Source organism: Gopherus flavomarginatus, chromosome 5, assembly GCF_025201925.1.
Source record: "Gopherus flavomarginatus isolate rGopFla2 chromosome 5, rGopFla2.mat.asm, whole genome shotgun sequence".
Classification (NCBI taxonomy): domain Eukaryota; kingdom Metazoa; phylum Chordata; order Testudines; family Testudinidae; genus Gopherus; species Gopherus flavomarginatus.
Window position 1 is genome coordinate 128,955,278 of NC_066621.1, and position 19,338 is coordinate 128,974,615.

The window sequence follows — 19,338 nt, forward strand, 5'->3', positions numbered from 1 at the left end:
CATCGTCACCGCAGTCACCATTGATCCAGCCGCAGAGACAGTGGCATCCAGGGTTGCTTACAAGGAGGCCCGAGATACAGTTTTCCCTTCCTCAGTTAGGGTTGAAAACTCCTTTCTGGAGTCCTGGGGAAGAAGATCCTTGCATTTAATTAAGAATTGCCAAATGTTGAAGTTGTAGCACTCCAGCAGGGCCTGCTGGGTGGCTATACAAAGTTGCAGGCCCACTGAAGAGTAAGTGTTGCACCCAAAGAGGTTTAGCTTTTAAAGGTCCTTTGACTTGGGCATAGAGCTTGGCTGTCCCTGGAGGGCTCCCTCATTGGCCACCGCAACCACCCATGATCCGAAGGGCGGGAGGTGTGTGTAAGGAGGAACTTGTACCTGGGCTGGAACAAAGTATTTATGCTCTGAGCATTTCACCATCAGTGGAAGTGAGGCAAGGGTATGCTAGAGGGCTTTAATAGGGTCCATGATGGCATCGTGCAGCACCAGGACCACTCTGGACTCCGCTGGTGACAGAATATCTAGGAGGCCATGTGTCACCTCCTTAACCACTTCTGCTTGGACCCCTAGATTTGAGGCTACCCATTTTAGTAGGTCCCGATATGCCTTATGGTCATCTGGAGGTGGAGATACCCCGGGTGCCACTGTGGTCTTATTCAGCAAGGATGAGGAGGCAGCTAAAGCCTGATGGGGAGCCTCAATTGGTATCTCAGTGTCCGCAGGAGCCTACAGGGCTTCTTGGAGTTCAGTGCCTTGTTCGTTACAGGAAACTGGTTCCGGGGTATCCCTGTGCAGTACCGGGGGTGCTCTAGTGTCCGAAAGGACCAAATAAGAGCATCTCAAAAATGTCCCTTGAGGTTGGGGAAACCCCCAAGGGTTCCAAAAGGGACACTGCATGCTGGGTAGGTACAGTGGCCAGGCACCCAGAGGTCCCGATGAACTCAGTGCTGTAATGGAGTAGGAATAGCATGGAGAGCAGCAGGGTCGGCTGCTTTGGCAGAGTGAGTACACTTTTGTGTCTGAGTTTGATGAGGAGGAAGAAGTGCACTGTGGAGACCAGAGGATGCCGTGCCACTGGGTGCCACTGAAGGCCACCTAGAGGACCTTCAGACTGTCAGAGATGATTTCCCCTTGGACAGCTGACACAGTGCTGGATGAGGTGCTGGCATTGATTTCCTATTGCTTGAGGGCACTGGCAGCACCGAGCCCTGACCCTCTGGGGAGCTTGGTACCAGCAGGGTTAGAAGATACCTTGCAGCCACAAAGGTTTTGGGGGGAGCAACAGGACCACAAACTGCAAGGTACAATGGTCTTGAGTGGGTATCATAGGACACTGCAGATGTGCTCAGGGCACACATACACCTAAACTGGAATAGACATATGCATGCACTTGAAGAAGAACATGTAGGCCCTGCAGCCAACTGCAATAAGGCAACTGTCCCCCCAGGGATCTGGGATCTGCCTCCCTTGTGAAGTATTTTGGCCTCTGTGTTCATATGATTCACAAACGGGTTGGTTGAAGGGAGGCCAAGCACCTGAACAATGAGATAGAAAAACTCCTGATTCAGGTACCACTCAGAATGGTTGACCCTGAGCCTGCTGCGCCAGTCTGCCTTTTGGTTCATGTCCCCTTTGATGTGGATCACTTTGAGAGAAAGGAGGAATGGTCCCACCCACCTCACTATTTCCACTGCTTCTGCGTGTAGTGCCCAACTCCTTGTTCCCCCTTAGCTGTTTAAATATGCAATCACAGTTGTATTGTTTGATTTAATCAGGATGTGGTTTCCCCTCAGGGTGGGCTGGAACCTTCATGGAGCTAACTTGACCAAATCTCAGCTATAGGAGGAGATTTATGCTGCGAGCCTGTTCCTTCTTGCTCCAGAGATTTTGCAAGTGAGCTCCCCAGACCTGCTTTCAAGAACTAAAGGATCTGGAAGCAGATAAGCAAGGCTTTACAGACATTATCATGGGCTGATGACCACTGCAAAGAGTTGAAAACCTATACTGGAACCCATACTTGATCTTTCATGTGTTCCAGGGAGTGGTCCCACACGTTTTGTATGATGGCCTGAAGACTTCTGATGTGTGATTGTGCCCATGGAATGATCCCTAAGCATGACACCAGGAATCTTAGCAGTTGGAAGCATAGCGCTATGGTAGGCTTCCTACAGCTCTGAAGCATGAAAATAAATTCCTGGATGAAACTAGAGAACTTTTCTTGGCACTGGTGATGAAACTGTATACCTGGAGAAGCACTGCCAAAAAACTGGGAAGAAAAGTTAAAATGGAAAGAGTAAGGACAGGAGTAAAAGAAACTGCCACTATTCGCTGCTTCAGAGGCAGAGAAAACTGACAGCAAGCAGGAGCAGAGGGGAGGTGGCCAGACCCTGTGGCTCCAAAAAGGTCATCTGCCTCTGTGAGCTGCAGAGAGAGAGAGGAGGAGAGCAGCCCAGGCATCTAGAATTGTGGGAGATGCTGGGCTGCAGAAAAGGGAGGGGAGCCAAGAGAAGCAGTTAATGGCTTCACAGTTATATTTTTGATTTGCTGAGTATCTAACGTATGTTTCTAGATTTCTTTTAAAAAGTACATTAAGAATATCCTCAATTTCCTATCACTTCCTTTAATCTAAATATTGCAATGATTTAGGAAGTATATTTTTCTCTCTTCTAGGAAGCAAGGCTGCTATTTCCTGCACCTTTGTCTACAGTACACCTGATACTCGTCAGCACTCAGCAGGGAACTGAGCTGGTGGAAAACAGTCAGCCTTTTCCGAGACTAACGTTAGAAAAATTCTTTGATCAGTTGTCAGCAAATGCAACTGAGCCATCTCTTGAAAGACAGCAAACATAACTTACGATACTGTGCACTCATTGAGCCATAGCAAGAAATGTTAAATGCATTCCAAAACCCAGGTTTAATACACCAGTCAAGCAAAAACATCCAGACATAGTGAATTCCATAAACTATGCCAAAACTGCCGCATTCTCAAAACATTAACACAGCTACAGGCTGTGTGTACGTAGCTCATAAAAGACGCCTCTAAATTGAAGTGGCACTGCCATCCTTAGACACAACACAAGCATTACAACTTTCACTGATAATGATACCACTCAGATAGGAAAATTAAGATAAATCATTTGAATTTTTGGATACATTTGTAAAAAAAAAATCCACATCAGTACACACCCAAAATAAAATCCCACAGAAGAAAACCCTCCCATTCATACCAGTTATTTTATTTAATAATTACTATGATTACTACTATTATTATTATGGAACCGCCTGGCCAAGTGTTGATAAAAAGCCAGCTTGATTACTGATCTAAGGGAGGCAGGCTGTGTGTGAAAGATCTAAGCAAATAAAAGCAACTGACTCCACAAAGGAAACAGTGAAACTAACTATACACAAAAAGTTGTCAAATGCACTAAGTAAACTGAGGGGGAAATAAAGACAAATTCTTTTCTCTAATGCCTTTTAATTATAGTAATAGCAGGTGCTACGTTTTAACTACAAGAAATAAAAATTTCAGACAAACATAACATTTAGGCTGAGGGTGCAATTTTAACATTTGAATCTGTGCTGAAAAACTACTAATACATTTGCCAGAAAGGGGTTTAACAGTTAAGATGTAAACACTTAACAAATGTGTTTTGGATGGGTGGATGGAGGGGGAAGGACTAGAACAGAAATGTTGACAGAAATAACAGTCCTACCAATTTAGCACATATTTAAATTAATCTAAAGGGATGAACGTTTCTTTCAGATATTTCTAAGGCACCCATCACTTTGGTATCTAAACTCAGTGTCAACTGATATAGTATGAACAAATTTTCCTTCAGTCAAAAATAATAAAAGTAGAAATATTTTATTTGAAAGAATCAACCACAATTAATAAATAGATATGAGCAATCTTACCTTTGGTAGAATATGCTTCAGCAATCATCCTCAGCCTGTAAGGAGGCACAGCAACAAGATGCAAGTCATCAACTTCAACCCTGGCATAAGTGTTAAGAGCTTCTTTGTAATCACCTTCCACATAGTTTAACTTGGCCATAATTAAGTTGGCTTCTTGTAAGAATTCTGGCTAGAAAAAAGAGGAATAAGTTAAACTATATCTTCTGAGGCAAAATACTTAACTTTTTGTCATTTTTTTAATCTGCACCCTAGTAATTTCCACAATATTCTGGAAGCCTTTCCAGCAGATATTTCATTCCCGGATTACAGTTTATTATTTTTATTCTGTAGTTAAATTTTCAGATAATATTTGGGAGGCTACTACAGAAAAAAACAGAGTCCCTCACCAAGCTACAGAACAGTGATTTTATTCCTACCAGTCATTTTTACACTTGGAAATATATATTATTTCATATCTGCATTATGTAAGCATCCTTGAATCTGTATTAGGATTTTAGCGCGCCAGGTGGTGTACAAACTTTTAAGATGACACACCCTTGCCACCCAGAAAGTTTAATATGACAACCAATACATGAAGGTAGGAGTAGGCGATGATGAATTATAAATTCATCACTGTTATTTTAAGTTTAGTAATTATGCACTGGCTTTCCCCAACTGCTCCTCAGCCTAGTCATTTTAATTTGGTTGATTTCTTGTAAGTGGAGAGAAGGGTCTTGAAAAAGAAATCGCATGAAGAGAGGTCAGTACCCTCACAGATCAGTTTAAGGAGGGCATGGAAGAAATCTCAAAGATGGCTGTGGAAGATGACAAATAGAGTGCTGAAATAGCATCACTGGTGGGGCAAAGGGGAAGAGGGAGACATAGTAATATGCAGTAGCAGATAAGTATGGAGCGAACAGGAGCTGCTAACAGGGAGTTTTGCAAGGGAGTTCTCCAGGTGAAGGAGGAGCACATACAGCATCTGTGGGATAAGTGACTGTCTGCAGTGTTTGGGTTTGTGTGTGTGTTTGGGGGTTACTTGCTGTGTGCTGAGCTTGTGTTTGTCAGTCTGTGTGGTTTGTTTGTTTGAAGGACTGTGTGCTGTAGCTGGCAGTTGGAGGTGGAGCTACTAGGAAGGTTTGAAAGCTAGAAGCCTCTGGTAATTGGCTGAGCCTTAACCAGTGGGCGGGGCATTCACTCAGGCCAGGGCTTTATAAAGCTGCGCACAAGCGACCAGGAGCTGCTAACAGGGAGTTTTGCAAGGGAGTTCTCCAGGTGAAGGAGGAGCACATACAGCATCTGTGGGGTAAGTGACTGTCTGCAGTGTTTGGGTTTGTGTGTTTGGGGGTTACTTGCTGTGTGCTGAGCTTGTGTTTGTCAGTCTGTGTGGTTTGTTTGTTTGAAGGACTGTGTGCTGTAGCTGGCAGTTGGAGGTGGAGCTACTAGGAAGGTTTGAAAGCTAGAAGCCTCTGGTAATTGGCTGAGCCTTAACCAGTGGGCGGGGCATTCACTCAGGCCAGGGCTTTATAAAGCTGCGCACAAGCGACCAGGAGCTGCTAACAGGGAGTTTTGCAAGGGAGTTTGAAAGGGGAGTAGGAAGGGAGGGGGCGTCCCTTGTCGGTCTCATCTGTGACCCATTGGTCCCCTGAACTCATAACCTGAGCCACATCAAAAACCTTTCTGTTTACAGCAAAGAGGAGTGGACAGAGAGCTGTAGACGGGAATTTGAGAGTTTGACAGAGGGAGGCTTACAATGGTGAGGAGGACCCGCAACACCTGTGCCAGCACTGCTTCTGTCTCCTCCACCTGCGCCTGTAGCCAGACAGAGCACCAAAGCATGGATGCTTTTACCCAGATTCTGGTGTGGGCTTGCAAAGACTGTAATTTGCAATTTCCACTTACTGATATCCAGGCTGGGGGTGGCATCCAATGTGAAAGGTGCCTACTGGTGGAATCTCTCAGGCAACAGGTGGGAGAGCTACAGGAGGAGGTGGCCAGGCTGAGGAACATCCATGTCCATGAGCAATTCCTGGACAGTATCCATGTGGAGATAGCTGATGGTGCTGTCCCAGTTGACAGGACTACTGACACTCCAGTGGAAGAGGAGATGCCTCAGGGTGTACCTGACACATCAGTGGAGGAGGAGGCTCAGGGTGGACACAGCCAGCTGATTACTACTAGCAGCGGGCAGTGCTCCACCGCTGCTGCAAACCCTCCTGTTGTGGTAAAAGATACAGGAGAGAAGAAATCACCCCCAACAGTTAAGGGGGTGAAGCCTCGTACCCCTAAGGTTGGGAGGTCTGCTGCCACCACTGATAAGAAACGTAGGGTAGTGGTGGTTGGAGACTCTCTGCTGAGGGGGACGGAGACACCCATCTGTCGCCCTGACCGTTCATCCCGGGAGGTATGCTGCCTGCCAGGGGCCCGTATCCGAGATGTTACAGAGGCTTTGTCGAGGATTATCCGGCCTTCTGACTACTATCCCATGCTACTCATCCATGTGGGCACAAATGATACTGCGAGGTGTGACGCTGAGCAGATCAAGAGTGACTACAGGGCTCTGGGAGTACGGGTTAAGGAGTTTGGAGCGCAGGTGGTATTCTCTTCGATTCTTCCTGTTGAAGGTAGGGGTCCGGGCAGAGACAGATGCATCGTGGAGGTGAATGCCTGGCTGCGAAGATGGTGTCACCAGGAGGGCTTTGGCTTCCTTGACCACGGGATGCTACTTGAGGAAGGACTGCTAGGAACAGATGGCGTTCACCTTTCGAAGAGGGGAAAGGCCTTATTTGCGCACAGACTGGCTAACCTGGTAAGGAGGGCTTTAAACTAGGTTCGACGGGGACAGGTGAGCAAAGCCCACAGGTAAGTGGGGAACAAGACCTGGGAGATGGGTTGGAAACAGGAGGGAGCACGGGCTATAATGGCAGAGAGGAAGGAGGGTCAGGGCAAAGCTGGGAGGCAAAATCAAACCAGTATCTTAGATGCCTTTATACAAATGCAAGAAGTATGGGTAATAAGCAGGAAGAACTGGAAGTGCTAATAAATAAATACAACTATGACATTATTGGCATTACTGAAACTTGGTGGGATAATACACACGACTGGAATGTTGGTGTGGATGGGTATAGTTTGCTCAGGAAGGATAGACAGGGGAAAAAGGGAGGAGGTGTTGCCTTATATATTAAAAATGTACACACTTGGACTGAGGTGGAGATGGACATAGGAGACGGAAGGGTGGAGAGTCTCTGGGTTAGGCTAAAAGGGGTAAAAAACACAGGTGATGTCGTGCTGGGAGTCTACTACAGGCCACCTAATCAGGCGGAAGAGGTGGATGAGGCTTTTTTCAAACAACTAACAAAATCATCCAAAGCCCAAGATTTGGTGGTGATGGGGGACTTCAACTATCCAGATATATGTTGGGACAATAACACCGCGGGGCACAGACTATCCAATAAGTTCCTGGACTGCATTGCAGACAACTTTTTGTTTCAGAAAGTTGAAAAAGCTACTAGGGGGGAAGCTGTTCTAGACTTGATTTTAACAAATAGGGAGGAACTTGTTGAGAATTTGAAAGTAGAAGGAAGCTTGGGTGAAAGTGATCATGAAATCATAGAGTTTGCAATTCTAAGGAAGGGTAGAAGGGAGTACAGCAGAATAGAGACAATGGATTTCAGGAAGGCGGATTTTGGTAAGCTCAGAGAGCTGATAGGCAAGGTCCCATGGGAATTAAGACTGAGCGGAAAAACAACTGAGGAAAGTTGGCAGTTTTTCAAAGGGACGCTATTAAGGGCCCAAAAGCAAGCTATTCCGATGGTTAGGAAAGATAGAAAATGTGGCAAAAGACCACCTTGGCTTACCCTTGAGATCTTGCGTGACCTACAAAATAAAAAGGCGTCATATAAAAAATGGAAACTAGGTCAGATCACGAAGGATGAATATAGGCAAACAACACAGGAATGCAGAGGCAAGATTAGAAAAGCAAAGGCACAAAATGAACTCAAACTAGCTATGGGAATAAAGGGAAACAAGAAGACTTTTTATCAATACATTAGAAGCAAGAGGAAGACTAAGGACAGGGTAGGCCCACTGCTCAATGAGGAGGAGTAAACAGTAACGGGAGACTTGGAAATGGCAGAGATGCTTAATGACTTCTTTGTTTCGGTCTTCACTGAGAAGTCTGAAGGAATGTCTAGTATAGTGAATCCTTACGGGAAGAGGGTAGATTTAGAAGAGAAAATAAGGAAAGAGCAAGTTAAATATCACTTAGAAAAGTTAGATGCCTGCAAGTCACCAGGGCCTGATGAAATGCATCCTAGAATACTCAAGGAGTTAATAGAAGAGGTATCTGAGCCTCTAGCTATTATCTTTGGGAAATCATGGGAGACGGGGGAGATTCCAGAAGACTGGAAGGGGGCAAATATAGTGCCCATCTATAAAAAGGGAAATAAAAACAACCCAGGAAACTACAGACCAGTTAGTTTAACTTCTGTGCCAGGGAAGATAATGGAGCAGGTAATCAAAGAAATCATCTGCAAACACTTGGAAGGTGGTAAGGTGATAGGGAATAGCCAGCATGGATTTGTAAAGAACAAATCGTGTCAAACTAATCTGATAACGTTCTTTGATAGGATAACGAGCCTTGTGGATAAGGGAGAAGCGGTGGATGTGATATATCTAGACTTCAGTAAGGCATTTGATACAGTCTCGCATGATATTCTTATAGATAAGCTAGGAAAGTACAATTTAGATGGGGCTACTATAAGGTGGGTGCATAACTGGCTGGATAACCGTACTCAGAGAGTAGTTGTTAATGGCTCCCAATCCTGCTGGAAAGGTATAACAAGTGGGGTTCCGCAGGGTTCTGTTTTGGGACCAGTTCTGTTCAATATCTTCATCAACGATTTAGATGTTGGCATAGAAAGTACGCTTATTAAGTTTGCGGACGATACCAAACTGGGAGGGATTGCAACTGCTTTGGAGGACAGGGTCAAAATTCAAAATGATCTGGACAAGTTGGAGAAATGGTCTGAGGTAAACAGGATGAAGTTCAATAAAGATAAATGCAAAGTGCTCCACTTAGGAAGGAACAATCAGTTTCACACATACAGAATGGGAAGAGACTGTCTAGGAAGGAGTATGGCAGAAAGAGATCTAGGGGTCGTAGTGGACCACAAGCTTAATATGAGTCAACAGTGTGATACTGTTGCAAAAAAAGCAAACGTGATTCTGGGATGCATTAACAGGTGTGTTGTAAACAAGACACGAGAAGTCATTCTTCCGCTTTACTCTGCGCTGGTTAGGCCTCAACTGGAGTATTGTGTCCAGTTCTGGGCACCGCATTTCAAGAAAGATGTGGAGAAATTGGAGAGGGTCCAGAGAAGAGCAACAAGAATGATTAAAGGTCTTGAGAACATGACCTATGAAGGAAGGCTGAAGGAATTGGGTTTGTTTAGTTTGGAAAAGAGAAGACTGAGAGGGGACATGATAGCAGTTTTCAGGTATCTAAAAGGGTGTCATCAGGAGGAGGGAGAAAACTTGTTCACCTTAGCCTCCAATGATAGAACAAGAAGCAATGGGCTTAAACTGCAGCAAGGGAGATTTAGGTTGGACATTAGGAAAAAGTTCCTAACTGTCAGGGTAGTTAAACACTGGAATAGATTGCCTAGGGAAGTTGTGGAATCTCCATCTCTGGAGATATTTAAGAGTAGGTTAGATAAATGTCTATCAGGGATGGTCTAGACAGTATTTGGTCCTGCCATGATGGCAGGGGACTGGACTCGATGACCTCTCGAGGTCCCTTCCAGTCCTAGAGTCTATGAGTCTATGAGAGCATTGTGAAGTGCCTTGAAGGGGAGAACATATATATTTCACATCCAACACCAAGCATAGTTTGATGATGAATATCTAAAGGTGGGCCAGAATGGGCTCCAAGTAGAATCGAGGATAAAAATGTCTTGTATGGTTATCCTCAAAACATGGAACAAATTTGCAGTTTCACTACAGTGCTGAATATTTACATTGATTTTGTTTTCTTAATAGAAGGGGATCTTTATTGGGGTAGGAGTGCTGTGAGACTATTTCAGTAATGTTTGTGACGCACTTTGACATAACCAAATGCAAGATACTATGGGAATGCAAAGTGTTGTTATTCCTTGAAATGCATTATTTGTGTCAAGTATCATGTCACTGTGTAAATAAGCTGTTCACAAGACAACTTGAAAATTCTTTTGAATTTTTAAACATCCCTGGAGTGAACAGCTCTCTTTTAAATGTTATCTTTCAATATTAGAATGAAAAAATGGTCTGAACAAAATTCCTTAAGCAAATTAAAGGGATCAAATCCCAAAATACTGAAGATATTCTGGAAGCAATAAAATTGCTTAACAAGAACACTGTAACCAGAGAATTATTTGAGCTCTCAGAAGATCTCAAAGCTTTTCTTCCCAATTAACTTCCAACTATATCCTTAATTTTCTAACCCCTCCTCCAGACTTATGTGAATACCTTTAGGTTTCCTCTGTCAAGTGCTGCAGTGAGATGTTTCCTGACTTCGGTCAGCTTTGGCCGAGGACCCCGCGGACTAGTGCCCTGTTTAAAAGGATTTTCCTTCAAAAACTGTTCTAGTTTGGACTCCCCAAGGAGAAGTTCTGCCATGTCATCTATAAAGAGAAAAAACAGCGTCAAAGGGAAAGTCTTCACAACAGTAGTAGCCATTCTATCCAGCTGATATTTCACACAGATTACAATGGAAGCATATAGCAGGAGAGGTAATTATTTTTAGGTCTGGACTTTAAATGCAGAACTAGACACATTAAGGGCCACTGACCCAGATTTAACTCAGTGTTATAAAAGTGGTGTTTATTATTTGATTTTTCAATGTATCATTTAAATACTTATCAAAGCATTATAGGAACACTATAGCATTATAGTCACAGAGATTAAGGCTAATCTATTTCCCATTAATTGGGATCTAGTACTCTATGACCTTTTGGTTTTTTAAATCAAAAACCATTGACAAGAGGTGCAGCTCTCAGGGCTTTCCGAATATGGATAAACTCAGCATTTGATGAATTTCTGGTAGTAGTAAATTCCAGAGGCAAGCACGTGCTACCAAGAAAGCCCTACCCCATCTCACAAACATCATACTTGCAATAGCTAGATTAAGATTGCTACCTGAATACAGATTATGTGGCAGCTCAGAGATGGAGATGTCCCTCAGGATTTCCTGGTCAATTAAGGCATTACAGATGGTGACCAGCTACTTGAATTTTATATGGAAGTCAACCAGCAGCCAACACTAGCACTTTCATCTTGGAAAACTGTCATTCAGTTTCCCATTTTTCCAGACCTTGGAAAAAGCAAGACAATGGCTCAATATTGGTCTGATAAAAAGGTGACAAAGCTATGAAACTCAGGAGGCTGAGAAAACTGTAACCCTTATCAGCTTCCCAAGTGCCTTCACCTACACGTTAAACAAAACAGGTAATAAGACTGGGCTTTGCGATTCTGATACCATTCTAAGCAGTTTCCTTCCACTGTGTCAGGTCTCACAAACACATCATCAGCACCTTATGTTTGACATTATTAAGACTGCTAAAAGATCTAGCTGGATTAGCGCATCTGACCTGTGTACACTGAAATTATGAAGTCAGAGTGAGTAATGCTGTTTCTGTATCATATCCTGATCTTAAATGTGACAGGCAGATGTCTAAAGGACAAAAGGATGCCAGATACCATTTCATTTGGCCTGACAGAAGCAGCAACAACTCTGGACAATCTTTCAATCCACATATCAATGGTGTACATTTCCCATTTCAAAAGAGAAAAAATAGTAATTTTGCTCAGTATGTATCCAAATAATACAAAGATAAAAAGCTTCCTCTTACTGATTTGTAGAGCACCCAGCCTCTCTAAAATAAGTCAGTGCTGAGTTGCCAGCTCTTATCAACTCCTGTCCTGAATATTCACCAATGTATTGAATTATATATACTAGCAGGCAAGCGTCACTGTTCTGGGCATCAGCAATATGTGGAAATGGCTTGAGTTAGAACTATTCCTGTGTTGAAACCTATACATGCCTTTGTCAAAAGGCAAACTGACATTTGATTATTTTACTCCTAGAACAATGAGCCCAAAGTACTCAGAAGAAGTGTTTTATTTCATAGGACTGGTCTACGCTATGACTTTAGGTCGAATTTAGCAGCGTTACTTCAATTGAAGCCTGGACCTGTCCACACAATGAAGCCCTTTTTTTCGACTTAAAGGGCTCTTTAAATCGATTTCTTTACTCCACCTCCGACGAGGGATCAGCACTGAAATTGGCCTTGCCAGGTTGAATTTGAAATAGTGTGGACGCAATTTGACAGTATTGGCCTCCAGGAGCTATCCCAGAGTGCTCCATTGTGACCGCTCTGGGCAGCGCTCTCAACTCAGACGCACTGGCCAGGTACAGGAAAAGGCCCACAAACTTCTGAATTTCATTTCTTGTTTGGCCAGCATGTGAGGAACATATCTTGAAGGGGAGGGGACCTAAGAGAAGCAGTTGTTGGCTTCACTGTTATATTTTTGATTTGCTGGGGCAACTGACAACACGGCTTACAGGGAATTAAAATCAACAAAAAGGGTGGCTTTGCATCAAGGAGAAACACAAACGACTGTCACACAGAATGGCCCCCTCAAGGATTGAACTCAAAACCCTGGGTTTAGGAGGCCATTGATTTCACAAAACAAATTGGGTCAATTTCTTGTTTTGATCCACCTATCTTTTACCTCTGAGGCTGGCAGCAGGTGGTGCAGTATGATTGCTAGGCATCGTCATCTCCTGGGTGCTCGGCAGAAGATGGGAATGACCTGGCTGAGTCACTGCCATGTCTGCCCAGGTGCCCCTTACCGACCTCACCGAAGTTGACTAAAAGAGCACCCAGGAATACGACGACGATGGCTACCAATTATAATGCACCATCTGCTGCCAAAAGGCAATGAGCTGCCGCTGTGTAGCAATGCAGTGCCACGTCTGCCAGCACCCAGGAGACGTATGGTGACAGTGAGCTGAGCGGGCTCCATGCTTGCCATGGTATGGCGTCTGCTCAGGTAACCCAGGAAAAGAGGTGCAAAACGATTGTCTGCCATTGCTTTCACGGAGGGTGGGTAGGAGGGAGGCCTGACAACATGTACCCAGAACCACCCGCGACGCTGTTTTTGCCCCATCAGGCATTGGAATCTCAACCCAGAATTCCAATGGGCAGCATAGATTGTGGGCTAGCTACCCACAGTGCAATGCTCCAGAAGTTGATGCTAGCCTTGGTACTGTGGACGCAGTCCGCCGACTTGATGCACTTAGAGCATTTTGTGTGGGGACACACACAATCAACCGTATAAAAACAATTTCTAAAAGACCAACTTCTATAAATTCGACCTAATTTCAGTGTAGACATACCCATAGTGTCAGTGACACTAGAGTTAGTTTAGGTTTAGTTTGGCTTGTTAGTCTAACTAGAGTTGTGAAATAAATGCCAATATTTTCCACTTACATATTTTGAAAAATAGTCCAGACAGGACTTTCAATACAATGTACTCACTGAATCTCTTACAACCAAACTAATCACCTTATGCACTGAATTTGATAACCCTGAATTAAATGTTTCAACTCTTAAATAAACCACGAATGAAAGGGTCTCATAGCAAAGAAGATCTTTTGATTTAGTAAAAGACAAGGAACCCATTGTTAACTGCTGCAGGAAAACAGCAGGTTAAGGAGGTTTTTAGTATTTGCTTCATCACTCATAAGGACTGAGCATTTTTATGAAATTCACAAGACTAAATAATGCTTACAAAGTACTCCTTGTGTTTACAAAGCAAGGAAATCTTTCCCAGTGGCATGTTTTTCTGCAATTATCAAGATATTTTAAACTGTGACTTTAATAGCTGCAATTTGTAATCAAAAAGGTCATTACAGCTTTTTAAGGGTAGACTCTAAAAATTAGGACATCAGTTACAAAGTCTGAAGCAGATTCTAATACTTTACAGGTAAATTTTTATTGTACACTATCTGAAGAAATAAAGATATGGCAGACCAATATGCTCCCAAACATTACGTAGTGCTGACACTTGCCTCTTTCAGGAAAGATTAACTTCACTAGCACTTCACATTTTGAAGCAACTTAAGCGACACTGCAACAAAATCATTTAACTATAACAGTCTGCTCAGAAGGAAAGAATAGAAAACAATGGCATAAGGGATGATTCAATGCTGAAAAAGAGGACAAGCCATATAACAACACCAAGTGGAAGAAAGTAACCTTGTATCATTGATCCAATAAATATTTTACAGATAATGATTCATACCATAGGCATTCCAACAAAGTAATTTGCATCAATACCAATAGGCCTGCTCCAAGTGCTGATATAACAGTGAACATATACTGAAATGTATAAAATTTACAATACAATAAGGCACCATTTTCAAAGGTACCAGAACTCTAGAATGAAAGCATATTTTTAAAATACTTGATATGAAATGGTACCTTTTTACTTTGCTATAGGCAGCTAATTATGTATTTTCTATTTTTCTTCAAACATGGCTTAAACTGTAACGGACTAGATGAGTGCAAACACTTTGAATCTAATGAAAGACACTACTCACAAAATACTTGGGATACAAAAAGAAGAGATCTGTATCTAACGTTATAGGTCATATTCCACCCCCATGGATACATCCTCATTTCAAATTTCATTCAAATAACCGTTCCAATATCAATCTGAAAAATAGGTAACAGAATTGGACACAAGCTTACAATAAAACTGCACTTCAAACATGTTCACTGACCCCCAGGATTCTGTCACCTGCCTTTCAGAGGAAAGATTACGGAGGGTATGGCTATACTGCAATTAAACACCCATGGCTGACCCATATGAAGGGCTCAGGCTACGAGGCTATAAAATTCTGATGTACACCTTTGGGGCTCAAGCTGGAGCTGAAGCTCAGGGACCCTGTGAGGGGGTAGGCTATTTTTTATCAATTATCTGGAAGTAAACAAAATTACTGCTAATAAAATTTGCAGATGACACAAACGCTGGTGGAGAGGTAAATAATGAGGAGGACAGGTCAATCACAGGCACCTAAGACATGATGAGTGCGGGTCACTCTTACGCATGCGCTAAGCGCAAGCCACGCAGTTCTTAAACCCCAGGGACCGCAGCATGCCACAGCACTGACGCTGGAGTTGGGGTGACATGCCCAATTACTACACTATACTAAACTTTTAACTGGTATTACAAACAGATAAACTATATACACAGAATAATGAAGAGAACTTGCTGTGCAAGAGCCAAGGGAAGTTCCATCCACCATCACTGGCAGTAAGAAGGAACCGAAGGGGTGGCGGGTCGGCAGGGCAATATATTAGGTGTCATAGGGGCATGACTCCAGGGGGCACCCAGACCGACCTGACGGATGCTCCAGACGTGCACACATGTGATTGGAATCGACATGAACAAGCACTCGAAGAAGAATGCATTTTTATGTAGAAATCCATGATTAAATTGAGTCTTCCTGATTACTGATTTAAATCACTTGGATTTAAATCAAATCCACCCTATTCAACAGGGTCTTGAGTAGAATAAAGTGGTACATTTCTGGGGTGCAAAGCTAGGGGGATTTGCAGGTGTTCTCCTGTGTATGGTTCATGAATTGCCTAGAGCAATGTTTCTCAAACTAGGGTCCATGGACCCCTGGTGGTCCCCAAGGTACTTCGGGGGTCCATGGACCCTGCTGATCAACTCCTCCTCCTCCATTTCCCATAGGGTACTGAAGCCAAACAGGGAGATTTTGGGCTAAGACAGGCTCCCTGCCTTCCCCGGCCCCCTGCCGCTCCCGGAAGCAGCTGGCATGTCCCTGGGGAATTGGGGGGCAAGGGGTCTCCATGCGCTACCCGCGCTCCCAGAGCCAACTCTGCAGCTCCCATTAGCCAGGGACTGTGAACAATGGGACCTGCAGGGGTAGTGCCTGCGGGCAGGGGCAGCGCATTGACACCCCGACCCCTCTTCCCCAAACCTAGCAGCCACTGCCAGAGAGATGTGCCAGTCACTTTTGGGAGCCACCTGAGGTAAGCGCCACCTGGAAGGAGTCTGCACCCCTCTCCCCATCATGCACCCCAACAGCCTGCCCCAGCCCAGAGCCCGCATCCCAACTCCCTCCCAAAGCCCACACCCTGCACCCCAAGCTCCTGCTCCAGCCTGGTGAAAGTGAAGGTGGGGGAGAGCAAGCAATGGAGAGAGGGTGGATGGAGTGAGTGGGGGGGAGGGGATTGGGGGGGAGAGGTAGGGCAGGGATGGAGCAGGGACTGGGCCTGGGGCTGAGAAGGGGGATTTGAGGGTCTCTGAAATTTTTTTTAAATCAAAACAGGGGTCATTGCTAAAGTTTGAGAACCACTGGCTTAGAGAGCATTCATGCAACTTAGCTGGGTGTGTCCCTGCATGTTGGCAAGTATCAGAGGGGTAGCCGTGTTAGTCTAGATCTGTAAAAGCGGCAAAGAGTTCTGTGGCACCTTATAGACTAACAGACATATTGGAGCATGAGCCTTAATGGGTGAATACCCACTTCGTCAGATGCATCCACAAAAGGGCACGCTCCAATATGTTTGTTAGTCTATAAGGTGCCATAGGACTCCCTGCATGTTGTTGACTGAGTGATCACAGCACCTGGAGAGCTTTGCTGCTTGTCACTAACAAAGCATTGTGAGAGATAGTCTCAGGCTGAAGAGATAAGGGGGCACAGTGGTCCCATTGTTCCAGGTTGTACCCCAGGGATCTGTCACGGGGGAAGAGGAGGCAGAGGAAAGGCTGGAGTGGGTCAGTGATGACGCTGGAGTGAGGCTAGTGCAGGGGGCAAGGACGGGGCTCAGGCGAGGCTGGGGCAGGAGCAGGTTGGGAGTCGCTGGAGTCTGATGCACATTGCAAGGCAGCAGGAAGATTCCTGGCCAGATAGCTCTGTTGCTCAGACTCTGGTGAGGTTGTGGAAATACTTGAGTCTGGGGTCATCTGATCCAGGATCTGCTCAGTGATAGGTTGCTGCCGCATGCCTGAGGGCTGACTCACTGCGGGCTCTGTTGAGTGCTGACTCACCACGGCACCTGAGGGAGCAGCCCTGGTTTGGCTGTGAGTTTGCTTCATATATGCATGGTCATCTAGGAATTAACAATGTGGGCCACAGCTACAGTAAGTGCGTGGGGAGAATTGGGGGAGGCAGACTGTATCCTGGCAAACATCAACTCTGAAAAGGATTTAAGGGTCACAGTGGACAAGCTACTCAACATAAGCTCCCACTATCATGCTGTGGCAACAAAGGCTAATGCAATCCTTGGATCTATAAATGGGGAGGAAAAGGAGGGAGGTGATTTTCTCCCTGTATACAGCTTTGGTGAGACTGATAGTGGAACACTGTATCCAGTTCGGCTGTCCAAATTTTATAAAGGATGTTAAAAAACTGGAGAAGATTCAGAGAAGAGCCACAAAAATGATTGGAGTGGTGGAAAAAATACCCTACAGTGGGAAACAAAGAGTGCAATCAGAAAAAGATCAACAGATTACTTGATTACAGTGTACCTCTACCTTCACGGGAAGAAAAGAGCAGCTCCTAGAGCTGAGAAAGGCATAACAAGAACCAATGGCTAGAATTTAAATCTAGACAAATCCAAAATTACAAACAAGCAAAAACTTTTAAGTGAAGATAACCAACAACTGGAAGAAACTACTGAGAGAAGTGATGGATTCTCCATCTCTTGATGTCTTCAAGTTAAGTCTGGATGCCTTTTTAGAAGGTCACCATACTTGGAATCGGAATGTTATTCCCTCCAGGTCAGGTTGGCAGAGATCCTGGGGGCTCTTGAAGTCTTTAAATCAATACAGCTAGAGATCATGGGCCTCTTACAGGAGTGAGTGGATGAGGTTCTGTGGCCTGTGATGTGCAGAAGGTCAGACTAAATGATCATGATGGTCCCTTCTGTCTTTAAAGTCTCTCTAGTCAAACACAAGTTACTGGGCTCAACAGAAGGGTAACCCAGTGAAATTACACAGAATTAGATCATTCAACTGTTCCTTTTGGCCTTAAAAATTTATGATTTCATCCCCCAGCAGTTCATCCTGTGCATGGAATAAAGAAGGGGTCCTGTGGGGAAACATAGTATACGATCATGATTTGCAAATACAACGCAAATACACAAGAAGGCTGAAGTAAGACTGAACAGTCAACCTTAATGTTCTTTTAATGTAGGTGTTTTTAAAATCAATTTCCTTGAATTTCAGGTTGGAGCATTCTCAGCATGCACAGTCTTCAGAGAATTTAGCTGCCAAATTCTAGCAAATCTCTACTGAGCAGGTGCAAATTAAGATTTTTCAAAGGTTTACAGTTTGGTCAAATTTGGGTACTTTTTCATGGGAATACCAAAAGGCACATCCTTGACAGAGAGGCAACCCTCTGCCAAATTTCAAGTCCCTGCTCCAAAGCTTGGGGGCAGTACAACTTTTCTAAGAACAGGTTGGCAGAAATTTTTTAAAACATGAACACCACAATGTATTTTGCCTAATCTTAATCTCAGAAACATCTGAACCATTTTTGCAGAAACGTTACAAAAATCAAAAATTAAAATCAATCTGTGACAGACACCAAGCATGGAAAGTTTCAGCCTGAATGTTTAAAGTAAAGTTTAAAGTTTACAAGCAACTGAAAATGAGGTTTTATAAAGGCAAATGTGGGGCAAACGACTGTATGTGGCATTAAAACTTCTGTCTATAAGAGGAAAACACATAATGTAACAAACAAATTGAATATTTGTTGGGAGACTAGTTTCTGCAAATGCAACAGTGGGAAATCTTCAGAAACAAGGTCTCCACAATATCCTCCTCCTCAACAACATGCTTACACAGCAGAGGTCCCTAGCACTGAGCAGCCATGATCACACTGTACATCTTTATTTCAGGTATGTAATTGCTCCACAAGTTTATTACAGCCAGGTTCATCTCCTGGCCTTTAGTTCCATCTTCAAAGATTGATATGCTGGGACTGTTTCAGAAGCAGGCAACATGACGAAAAAGGGCCAGCTGGTGTTAGCCAATGAGAGTTTCAGTTATCTCGAGGCCAGTTTTCAACAATGCATCCCTACTTCTGATAAAGTCAATCCATCTTATACCCAATAGTTGCTACTGGCAATGCACATGAAATGCCTCCAGCCTCCTGATAGCTTGTTTAGGCAATGTACATATTTCAGATCCATATAAGAGGACTGCAAGAATTGGTCTGATAAATCCACACTTTTGTATATAGTTTCACCTCTTTTGACTTCAGATCTCATTTATGTAAGTCCTTCATGTATAAGGCTGCTAAACCATTTCTCCTTAGGAGTCTGACTGGCTGCTCCAGTTAGATAACAGTTTAGTTCCTAGATAGAT

At 43.9% G+C, this 19,338-nt stretch overlaps 2 protein-coding genes across 9 annotated transcripts in view; both read right to left on the bottom strand.

The window, feature by feature from the left end:
• RPS6KA5 (ribosomal protein S6 kinase A5) overlaps positions 1-19,338 on the bottom strand; it is a 669,794-nt gene that overhangs the window by 446,728 nt on the left and 203,728 nt on the right. The gene's annotated exons all lie outside the window — the stretch shown is intronic.
• The window catches only part of TTC7B (tetratricopeptide repeat domain 7B), a 330,755-nt gene that overhangs the window by 293,185 nt on the left and 18,232 nt on the right, over positions 1-19,338 (bottom strand). For 6 of the 8 annotated variants that reach the window (XM_050953235.1, XM_050953234.1, XM_050953237.1 and 3 more), the window contains 2 exons: positions 10,399-10,553; positions 3,916-4,084 (listed from right to left, as the gene is read on the bottom strand). In XM_050953235.1, coding sequence (XP_050809192.1) covers positions 3,916-4,084; positions 10,399-10,553 — 324 coding nt within the window. Of the gene's footprint in view, positions 1-3,915; positions 4,085-10,398; positions 10,554-11,067; positions 11,191-19,338 lie in introns of those variants that run through there. The other 2 variants (XM_050953238.1, XM_050953242.1) reach the window with 2 other exon arrangements.